The sequence below is a fragment of the Falco punctatus genome (assembly GCF_963210335.1).
Source record: "Falco punctatus genome assembly, chromosome: Z".
Classification (NCBI taxonomy): Eukaryota; Metazoa; Chordata; class Aves; order Falconiformes; family Falconidae; genus Falco; species Falco punctatus.
The window spans coordinates 25512398-25524651 of record NC_137586.1 but is presented as its reverse complement, the minus strand read 5'-3'; the positions used below and the strand labels follow the sequence as shown (position 1 = coordinate 25524651).

The 12254-nt window shown below is 40.6% G+C and overlaps 1 protein-coding gene across 3 annotated transcripts in view; it reads right to left on the bottom strand.

Moving 5' to 3' along the window:
* The window catches only part of HOMER1 (homer scaffold protein 1), a 107113-nt gene that overhangs the window by 15073 nt on the left and 79786 nt on the right, over window positions 1–12254 (bottom strand). For all 3 annotated transcript variants that reach the window (XM_080370882.1, XM_080370883.1, XM_080370884.1), the window contains exons 7-8: window positions 5417–5527; window positions 3679–3759 (exon numbers count right to left, since the gene is read on the bottom strand). In XM_080370882.1, the coding sequence (XP_080227008.1) occupies window positions 3679–3759; window positions 5417–5527 (192 nt within the window). The remainder of the gene's footprint in view (window positions 1–3678; window positions 3760–5416; window positions 5528–12254) is intronic.

Below are 12254 nucleotides of genomic sequence, written 5' to 3'. Positions count from 1 at the left end.
GGAGAAAGCAGAGCCTTGGGAACCTGATCTTGTAACAAGGGTTATGTCCACAGTGAACTGTAATTCCTCCCTTCTAGTTTGTAAATGGGCAGGTTAAAAATCACAGTTTTGAGCACTGGCCTTAAACAGCACAGCTGAGAGCAGGAATCTACCCCTTGCTGCCAGGACCAAGAGAAGAATTAATTTAATCTGTTTAACGCTGAACAATACAGTTGCCAAAACACTAAAGGAAGCTAACTGCAAAGAAGATTTGTAGAAACAGTATAAATTAAAATGTATACATGCTTATGTAGAGATTAGCTACCCTACCATGGGTATAAATGAACAAGCTAACTGATGATAACCCAGCCATACCCTCTGAAGGCTCTCTTTCACCGAGCCTACTCCTGCCCCCCAAACCGAGCACTGACAAGTACTATTTCCATGTAGTGACTGCATGGGTTCAGGACCCTCCGAGGCCAAGTGACTGCAGTACAGGATAAAAAAGGAAATTTAATGTCTTCTCAGCTCTGCAGATATGACACACTCTTTTCTTCAGCTCACACTAAACTGATTGCTGTTTTGCCATGTTTGCTCACACATCCTGCTTCTCCTGCCACAGCTCCTCTTCTCACCAAATGTGTGTGTTCTAGAAGTCTCCTTGACACTGCTCTTACCCTAGAGATAATTTCTGTAAGTAGGCAAGCCAGTGATGAAAGAGACCACTTTTGAACAACTTCATGGATACATATATGACTTTACTGCTTGATATCTGGGCCTGAAAAACATCCCACTGGTCTGCATCTAGCACCGAAAATCATCTTTCGGCCCTCCTCAGAGGCTCTTAAACTGCGGAACTGTTCTGCTGTGAGCTGTTGGGGTGGGAGCACCCAGGTAAAACCAAAAGCTTTACTTTAGATGTAGGAACTTCCATCCATATTCAGTAAAAGGCTAACAGTCTGTTGTTAGTCCTTGCCCTGTATCTCTTCAAACCAGAAGAGCTCCCTTCTTTCGTTTAAACTTCCAGATTGCATATTTTTATTCCATTTTTGACGTCTCTTTCCTAACCCATTTACATTTAGCTTCCCAAACGTTTCCTCAGATACACTTTCTCCCATACTTTCTCCTGGTTTGTTTTCCCCAACTTATGCTTAACGTATCTAGTGATGTGTGGGAAGCAGAACTAACTGAAAGATGCCAGGAGCTGTTGCTTTTCATTCCCAAATTTTACATTTGATCCTTACACATATTTACCCTAGATTAGTATTACTGATTTTTGCAATAGTATTGCATTACAAGTTCATGTCCAGCTCATGTGCAGTTTCCTATTACAAATCAGTCTCCCTCAAAATTGTTGCTACTTGATTGGAGGCAGTGGAGAGGTATCCATGTAATGAAATCTATTCCCCCAGTTGTGTCATTCCACTTCATTTGCAGTTAATCTTATCCAACAATAAACTGATTCGTCTGATAGATCCAGGCCCTTTGCAAAGTGTATTTTACATAGGTTTTTTTCAAGCTTTTCTTACAGCAGACACAACCATTTGTCATTCATTGTTTTCTTTTAGAAAATAAATTAATTATTAACAAGTTATATTTGTTGTTTGCACTGTAACAATCTTTTGTGGAATTCAGTGCAAGGATCTGAATAAAATATTCAAACCATACACGACATCTATATTTAGGAATCAGCCATAGTAATAAAGACATCCTGACTTACTGTGAGCGTCACACTGATCATGACTCATTGATATGTCTTCTCTACATTGCTAATGAAACTATTAAGTAACATGGGCCCTGATACTTACCCTTCACAGTTATAACATACTGCTTTTCACTGGAATTTGCCAATGCTTTATTTCTAATTCATTCCCTGATATAAATGTGTCAGAAATGCAATACACCTTGAAATAGTAATTTCTTTGTATAGCATTTTTCATACAGTCTATATTCCAAAATATTTTAGAGTTTCATAATCCATTTGCAAGCACAAAAAGGAAAAAATAAAGCAGAAGAAAAAAGAGTGAGACAAACAGATACAGACCCTGGAGACAATCACCCTGAAAACAGGTGATGAGTCAACTAGGTGAACAGATGTGAGATGGTTAGTCTGGAGCTACAGAAGAAAACACTGTTTCACTGACATCACAGGTGTAGGGCGAAGTGGCTCAGAGAAGGCCAGTATAATCAAAGCAGGATGATTATAGCAGACTCAAGATCTTTTAGATGGGTTGCGTAAGGTCAGTAATAAGCTTTAAGCTTAAGAAAGGCAACTTTTAACTCAGATCCTAAGTGAGCTTGAAATTTACTTGAATAGAACCATACAGACCTATTTTCAGAAACTGATCACCCACAACATGAGGTACTAAAGTTATAGATATATCAAAAGGAAGCTACTGACTTCATCAGGTCAAATTTTAATAAAAACCTAGCATTTTCTAATTTTTCATCTCTTACTAGTCTCTCATAATTCTGCTTGCTAAGGATAGCCAATTCTTGCCTCACTATTATCTTTCATATGATTGTACACTGAAACTACTGCATACGCTACTGCTTGAACAATTTCCAACTTTCATTATAAACTCCCTTTCGAGTCTCTCAGATAAACACCTCTTCAGCTGAACACTCCCATTTTTGCCTAAAGCCAGCAACAATCTTGGAATAGTGGAACAGGCAAGCTGAGGTGTATTCAAAACAATCTTTAAAGACTGTTTAAAGTAATAACATACTTTTTTCCAAATAATTTGACTTAAGAACAGGGAAAGACAAATAAACAATTTTTTTTCTTATGTGGTTTATTCTGTAGGTTAAACTGAGATTCAAGGAAGCTCCAATTCATGTAATGTGTTTCAAAGAATATTTGCTTAATGATTTTTAAGCTGTGGCTGGTCTGATGGGTCTTGCTTGCACGATTAGGTTGAGCCACAGAACAGCGAGGGTCACCTTTCCAGCCCTTTGGATTTGGAACTACTTAATGCCTGAGCTTCCAGTCCTGTCAAAACTCTGAAGTCTGAATGCAGAGTTTAACCCACCTAAGCTTCGGGTCAGCCTCAATGCAAAGGCAGGTTTCACAAGGGAGGTGCCTGTGTGCTGGATGGTCAGCCCAGCGACAGACAGACAGGAGCTCAGATGTAGTAAGGGAGGATATACTTAAGGGCATACTGATTCTGGTGGGCTGAGGTTTCTGGCTTTACACACAGTAAAGAAACAAGCAAGAAAAAACATTAAAAACACAGTGATTCCAAATAATTCCAAGAAAATGTCAAAGTGTGTACTACATAAGAATGCTTTCACCTTTACTTTCTCAGGGCATGTTTAAAAGCTGAATACAAACTCATCCCAACCTGCTGATACACAGCTTGACAGTTTCAGTGGCACACAAGACCTATGGGAAGACACTGCACTGAAATCAAGACCAGAACTTCCCAGGATATGTTTCGATGAAGGACATCTGCTAGCCTGAGAGTACTCTGTGGACTTGTAAATGAAGTTTGGGTCTATTCCTTCAGGTAAAACCAGCAACTTAGAGCAGGTGGAAATTTTCATACAAATTCCTAAGGATCATCTCAATCCATCACTTTGCAATGCAGTCTAACTTGCATATTTTTGTCAGTAAATATTGCACAAGTTGCTGATGTGAACTGCCCACTTGATCATTTTCCCCTTCTGTCTAAATTAAGATGATGCATTATAGCTCACCTGTAACTTCTGGGTCAGAGAATCCCTCTGTGCCTGGAGCTCTCTGGCATTGTCGATTTCTTGTTTCAATCCTTCTATTTCCTAAGGGAGTAGAACAACTTTACTAGCAACACATTTACGGGCTTGGCCTCAGTGTAGGTAAGCTGGCTACTTCTTCTCCTGAACAAGCCACTGGAGTGATACCAAAACTGGCAGTTGACTACTGCCCGTCACAGCACATGAAGTTTAAGCCCTGCTCTCAATACTCCTGAATCACAGTCCCAAAACAGCAATTCCATTGTGAATAAACAATAAACAGATAAACATTTTCTTTTATGCAACTCCAAGTTTTCCTCTCCCACACAATAGATCTGAAACATTTTTTTCCTGGAAAATTAAGGGTCCTTGTAATTACAGAAACAATTTTGTAATTTGAAGTGTATTAGAATCTACCCTTGTCCATTTTTTCAAGGGAAAAATCCAATTTTCATCTGTGAGCTGCTTATTATGTCACTAGCAGCATGGCTGAGCATCAAAAAATTGCCTGCTTTGACCACTGATTTCTGTAAAAAGAGAGTCTAAAAGAAATGGTATCTTTAATTCAGCAAGAAAGTAACAAGGTATAAAATTAACAAATACAGACAATATAATGAACTGAAGAGAACCCTTTTCTTAGCTTACTTTCAGGGAACAAGAATAGAAACAGATAATTAAACTAAAAGGTATCAAACTTAAAATGATTTAAGTATTTTTCTCTGGAAGGGCATATTCCCATCCCAGAACTTTCGAAAGATCTCTTTGCAACCAATAGCTAAGCATAATTCAAAGTGAATGGGCACCAAAATGGGAAACATTACCAACCTGAGGCTAATCTCTTAAGTATGACGGAGTTTGGAAAGGCTTTGTTCCATTTTGGGTGGATATTCTGTAATTACTGTGCCTCTCCGGCATCCTTCATGGAAACACTTAACAACTGCCCTGCTGGAGGCAAGGCCCTTCAAGACACATTGCCTCTCTGAACAGGCACACCGGTGCCCACCATGTCTTGTCACAGAGGGTTCAAGAGATCTTGGTCTCACATGGGGCAAACAATCCTTCATACGGCTCCTTCCACCTCTTTTTCCCCATTCATAAAGAGGCAATTCTTGATCACTCTGTGGCACAAACCTGCTTTCCTCTAGGACCTCTGCCAGTGCAGGTGTTACTCCAATTCCTTTTATTTTCTTGCTGCTGGTTCAGCCCAAGGCAGATGGCACAACAAATACCAAGTTTCAGGCCCAGGGCTTGGCATGCATTTAAGGAAAGGGCTGATCTTAGGGATCATAAAAGTCAGCTATATTTACATAGCCTGAAAAACAGATCAGCCTGAAAAAGGCATTGATCTATTACTTGTTCCAAACCCTGCTCTCCAGAAAAAGGAAAGCGTGCTTACAACAGCTTCCCTTCTCAGTGAATTTGGACCACATCAGTGTGATGACTGCTCTGTGGAAACCACTTATGACTTTACTTTTGCAGAGATGCTTGGTAAAAGCAAACAGGAAAACATGATACTTCTTTTGTGGTTCAGATACCCAGTTCTATATTGGACTGATGTTACTATATACATGGAAAAATATTAATAATTTCAAAGGAGCTGGAAAAAAATTTACTTTGTAACATCTACAGGAAATAATACAGTATTTACCAGCCAGCAAGCTTAATATTGAAAGCCTTTAGAAATGACATAACAGAAAAGCCAAGAATAAATGTCTGTAAATACCTCTTCTTTTTTCTTCAATGTAGACTCTAACTCCTGTATTGTCTGGTTTAATTCTGTTTTATGTGTGTGGACTGCATTGGCTTGACTGCTCACACACTCTAGCTCAGTCACCTGTTGAAATAAGTATAAGAAACACAGAATTCATTTCAACAAATTCAAGGTACTATTAAGTCTTTGCAACAATAGCTGCATTTAAAATATTCTCTCAGTCCTGGGTGACTTACGTTGATTAAAATGGTGAAGATGTTCTTATGAAGTTAGCAAAAAATTCCTTAACAAATTGTTTTAGCATGAAATTGTTGCTATGACTTCTTGGAAACAGACTTAATACACTGCAGGCTGAAAAGAACATTAATTAAAACTTATACTTACTTATTATTGAAAATTTTATGAAAGCAGCCGAATTACCATTTCAGAAACAATAATGGCTAGACAATTAAACACAGATCCGTCTAAATAACATCTCCATCTGACACTTTTTAATGTTGCACCATCTTAATCAACTAAGCCACAATGCCCACCCACTTCCTAGCAAGCCAATTAACATTTCACAGTCTCAATTTCTGACTCAGCATCAACAATGCAATAGACACTCAGCCACCAAAGTACAGCTGCCAGCTTCTTACTTCCTCTAGTTTTGGATCTCGTCTCTCAGTTACAAAGTCAACAGCTCATGGCACAATTTGGATTTGTACAGTTCCTCTATTAGCAGACAGCAGACACCCTCCATCTGCCCTTGGATAAGTCAAGATACCTGGCAGTTGTATGCCCTTTTAATTTTTTAACCAAAGAAATGTTAATATCCTGCCCTTCACAGACAAACAGTTGTCAAAAAATAGCTTCTGCGCTGAAGAAATAAAATCCATGCAGCAAAAGTCTATGCAGAAAAATCTCTGTTCATGTACCTCTCAAATTACAGATGAAAATATTAGAGAACTCTCACACTGTATGTCTGCATGGATGTGTACACTACAACTTCTTTGTTTAAAAACAAACTGTTAAACTGTTAAAAATACTATTTAAAACCTAATACCCATTTTGTCCAGAAGATATGAGCCTGTCAGTCTTAGAATACAGTGTTCAACAGAGCTGCATCATCTACCTACAGTAACTAACAAGTCTGGCCCATAAACCCCTTTGAACAAAGTGCTACCCAATTCTGCGATGAAAACCTTTAGGTTTCCTTTTAGCTTTCTTGGAGAAGTAGGGCAGGCATTCTATGGGACCATTTTATTTCTTAGATAAACGAACATCTTGAGGAATCAAGGTTGCTGCCCTCCAGCACCAGTGTAGTCTAGCTAGTGAAGCTACTGTGATGCCAGTAATTTCAGACTCTGAACTACTTGCAGGTTCAAAAGGTTGATTACTGAGTGAAGTCAAAGGAAAGCCAAAAGGAAATACAAGAAAATTAAAACAAAATCCCTATCAACTTCTCCTTTCTCAGTCACAGGGCATGAACTGCCCCTCTGTAACAGCCATGATGAGTCTTGTTTCTTCTACTGGAAAACTGTGATTAGACATTTTTGCACATCAGGTTTACAAATAGAGAGAACTGAGATTACAGCAAATTCCTTGGAGGGGCAAGGGGAATGAGGGATGAGGACACAGCTTGGTAACGTAACACTCCACCCCCCACCCCAAAGAACTAAGTTATTTGCTGGAATTGTCCCAGAAGAAGTGCAAGTGCCAGTGCTCATGGCAAAAAGTAATAGCAGTTTGCTCCGTTTTATATGCCACTGAGCATTACAACTGAAGTCTTAGATAATGTTCTCAATTTGCTTCTATTACACAAAGATGCATCTATTTAGATTCTTTATGAATGCTACCAAATGTGGCTGTTACAGTACTCACCACTACAATTACACAAACAAGCACAATTGGAACACATCAACTGGGATAAACCTAGGTCTACACAGTGTCTGAATTAACACTGAAATACAGCAAGAATCATGCAGGCACAGTGTAATTTAGGCTGTAAATTAGGAAGGGGACCCTAGCGGTCATCTGGTTGAGGCCTTCTGCTCAAAACAGGGCCAATTTTGAAGTCATGTTTCATTGCCTTTTGCCCAGTTCAGCACCTTTCATTATGTAGCAGAGCTGCCACAGTTCTACACAGGTTCCTGTATTTCTGACATTGTGGGTTTATGGAGAGCTCCAGCTCATTCCTGAATTTTTCTGGAACTGTCAAACTCACTCACACCGCACACACACACACACACACCCACCCAGTCTTCACACCTTCTGATGTTTAACTGCTGAAACATTTCCAAGCTTTTCTGCTGAACTGAGTAGAATTGGAGGTGGAAGCCTCTGAACCCAGGGCTAGGGTTGTTAGGGGAACCCAGTGTCAGGTCCTCTCCTACCTGTTGTGAAAGACTGCAAGGTTGTATGGTAACCTCCAAGAAGGTCCATCGCTCTTTTAAAGCTGCTGCACTCAGCAATACTGGCTCTTACCAAGCACTGCCACAGTGAATACTCATTTACAGAAAGTTTAAGACCTCAACTGGAGAGACGGAAGAAAACCGTCCCCAAACCACCTCTGTCCTAGCACCTAGTGCTTTGGAAGCAAGTGTACAGAGGTGTCTCATCCTGTGACTAAGGAAGTGCTTAGACCCACCACTGTTCTCCACATGGTTTCCTCTGGGCTGCTACACACAGAAAGGATGCATGTGTTGGTGCAGGCTGGAATCCAAGGAGGCTGGTGGATCAAACTACAGTAGATGAAATGTTACTGCTCTCAGCCGCATGTATAGTTGAAGGCTGAAAACACCTTCCCCACCAGCTGCGTGGCTCACATGAACGCTCCCCAGCATGCTCTGTTCCGTACTAACTCAAGACACCTATTGAAATTGCTTAAGCAAACATAACTAATTTTGCTTGCGCAGAGTAGGGAGTGCTCTCACAACCCTCCTTGCCAACAGAGGCAACTGCTGTCAAAAAGGCAATTAATTACCAACACTAAAAGGGATGTGACGCCTTACTCTGGTCCAGCTTTTCTCTGGGCAAACATCCATCTCTTACTGCTTATGCAAGAAAATAATGCATTGTTCAACTGCTCTGTTTACTGCTCATTGCAAAATCAGTAAGTCGGAAAAAAAGACAAAATCAATTTAAAAAAATGGGGTTACATTAATCGCTGACTTATTTAAATGCCCATTCCTACGGAGATCTGAAAAGATGTCAAATATCTTTGTGATGTTACCTACTGGAATGTACCCATAAAAAAGAAAATCATACTGTGGCCCTTTCAAAAAAATCTGTAGAGTAAGATGGGCTAGAAAATGATGCAATATAAAGAATATGCAATTGAACACAGAAGTAACAAAAGATAAAGCTCTAGGCAAAAATCTGGATAGCATTTACTTGCTCTATTTCCTTGTTTCAAGTTGAATTTATTTTTCTCATGACCAATGGTCCAAAAATCATTAAAAATAACTGTTTATGCATTATGCACAGAAGAGGACATAAAAGGAAGCTAAAATGCTTTAGTCTGACCCTCCCACATGCTATTTTCAGGGACATCTCATTCAGTGTTTTGTGTTTAAAAGCAAGGCTCAATCAATCATTCAAGCCTTTGAACAACAATGTTGAGCAATGTACCTGTGATTAAGCCTTGTTTCCAGGATAGAACTGAGACTGAAAGAACAGTCTTGGAACAATAACTGATTAAACAAGGTTCTATTGTACTATCGTAAGACTGCACTGACTTGCATATCTGAAAAAAAGTTAATACTATGGCTTCATATTTGAGACTAAAAAATAAAAAAATATTGTTCTTAGTTTCTGCTTCTTTATTTTGCAATTATCATCCACGTAAGGATTGTATGTAGGGAAAAGAAATCTGAAAGGGCTTTTTAGTGACTACTTAATGAGCTAACTCTTTGAGTATACGGCTGGTGTAATACCTAACTGCATACTTCATTAGAAATACATCAGCTGAAATAAGACAGCAAAGCAACTTGTTCTGGCAGAGCCCAGACCTTCTCAGCAGAGGCCATTCTGGAGTTTTATGCAAATTTTAATCTAGGGTCAACAGCATATTAATAGAAGAGGATGCTAGGCAGAAGTTTCCATTGCAGCAGACAGCCAGTGTACACTGGGCTGCTGGGAAAACCAGAGGAGTGAGGCTTTGGGCCACATAACATAACAAGAAGTAACACCCTTGGTGTGAGCTTAAGACAATAACTGCCCAAAGCTTCAGAAGACTGAAGAATCTCTCAAAGAAAACACATCAGATCACAAAGAAACCAAGAGACGAGATTGCATTGAACCCCAACACAGACAACTACTTCACAAGCGAAAACTTCAGTTAGACAGAAGCAATGAAGTGGGAATGACAGAAATATTTCGAGTGGTCACCTTCCTCAAGCAATTATTGAGTGAATGAATCTGCACTATATTTGCTACAGGTTGATTCATTTTTTCAAAGCATTTCCCTGAGATAACTCTGTATATTTCTGATCTCAAAGAAGAATAGTTTTTTATTCAGCATATTAAATTCAGTACCAACGAATCATTAAATTCCTTCTAAACTTCATACAAAAATTACTTCCACTGCTGAAGAAATGCGACGAAAGGCAGCTCAGAATACAGAAAGGTAGAATCATTTAGGTTGAAAAGACCTTAAAGATCATCCAGTCCAACTGTTAACCTAACACTGCCAAGTCCACCACTAAACCATGTCCTGAAGCGCCACACCTACACATCTTTAAAATGCCTCCAGGGACTCAACCACTTCCCAGGGCAGCCTGTTCCAATGCTTCAATATCCTTTCAGTGAATATTTTTTTCCTAATACCCAATCTAAACCTCCTCTGGCACAACTTGAGGCTGTTTCCTCTCATCCTGTCACTCGTCGTCTGGGAGAAGAGACCCACCCCCACCTGCCTCCATCCTCCTCTCAGGCAGCTGGAGAGAGCAGTAAGGTCCCCCCTGAGCCTCCTCCTCTCCAGGCTGAACAGCCCCAGTTCCCTCAGCTGCTCCTCATAAGCCTTGTGCTCCAGCCCCTTCCCCAGCCCCTTGCCCTTCCCTGGACACGCTGCAGCCCCTCTACGTCCCTCCTGCAGTGAGGGGCCCAAACCTGAACACAGGGTTCGAGGTGCAGCCTCACCAGTGCCCAGTGCAGGGGGACAGTCCCTTCCCTTGCCCTGCTGGCCACACTGCTTCTGACACCAGCCAGGGTGCTGCTGGCCTCCTTGGCCACCTGGGCACCCTGCTGGCTCATGCCCAGCCGGCTGCCGACCAGCACCCCCAGGCCCTTTCCCACCAGGCCCTTTCCAGCCGCTCTGCCCCAGCCTGTAGCGCTGTGTGGGGCTGCTGTGACCCAGCTGCAGGACCCGGCACGGAGCCTTCTTGAACCTCATCCAGCTGGCCTCGGCCCACCGGTCCGGCATGTCCAGACCCCTCTGCAGAGCCTCCTGCCCTGCCGCAGATCAGCGCTCCTGCCCAGCTTGGTGTCATCTGCAAACTTACTGGGGGTGCACTCGATCCCCTCGTCCAGAGCGCCGATAAAGATACTGAACAGAGCTGGCCCCAGTACTGAGCCCTGGGGAACACCACTGGTGACCGGCCGCCAGCTGGATGTAACTGCATTCACCACCAATCTTTAAACCTGGCCATCCATTTTTTTACCTATATTGCCAACATATTTTCAGTGTAGGTTTAGCCTGGTTTCTAAGCCTGACAAAATTAATCTGTTGTTTCCTAAAGGTATTTTTATCTCTTCTATTTACTGTGGAATGCAACATCCAAGGTCTACTAGCCTAGGCTACAGGGATGAACAGGCAGAGTGCTCACATAAAAGACAGAATTTAAGTATTAATTATGTATTTTTAGCTGACTGAGTTACATCCCTAAATGGATCATAACTGTGACTGGGACAACATTATTCCATCAATAATTCAAGATGAACATCCTACGAAGAAAAAAGAGCTCTTTGCTTTCCACAAGGAGAAAAGAAATGATGTTGCATGGCTCAGCAAAGCCAGGAATAACTGCATAATGTTGCACATAATTTATGTAGAAGAAGCTTCTCAGTTCTTCATGATGGGCAGTACGATGCAAGACAGCACACAACAAGCCAGTCATAAAAATAATTCCAGTATAGCTTTCAAAAATAAAAAAAACTTTGGAAAGGTTTTTGGTGCTAAGAAATGTGAAAATGCAGAAAACAAGGAGAATTGCTTTTCAAGGTTGCTGCTGAAATAACAAAAAGCACAGCATAGTATTATTCATATACATCACTTCTGACAGCAAATTAATTATTGTCGTTTTCCATGATTTACCCATAGATAAAATGGTAACCTGGGGGCAGGAAGGAGTTTTGTGAATTACCAACAACATATTACATTTTTCAACAGAGAAAACAATTGAAGATTTTGCTGCAAAGGACACATTTTTCTCTGTGGACACAGATGCCTCAAGCCATGGAAATATCAAAATGTTTTCCACAGTTAGTCATGTCTACAGAGATGAAAAAGGAATAATTCATCATCTGCTTGATTTTTGTGAAGAAAGTGATGAAACTGCAGTAGGAATATTTGAAAATACAAGGTTTACTAAAATCAATGCTTTAAGCTTCAGCCATGCATTATTATTTGCAAGTGATAAAGCTAATACTAACTTCAGGGAACATCTCTTTCACTGCAACATAATTAGCAAATACTTTTTCCTGCTACCTGGCCAGCTGATTAAATACATGCAATAGCAAACACAGTACAGATATGTTATCCTTTAATCCTGAGGATTTAAATCCATTAATTTCCTCATTCTCCAGCAGTTTTGGAATTACAGGATATATTTCATTCTATAGAGCTTTGATTACAGAAGACTTTTGTGGC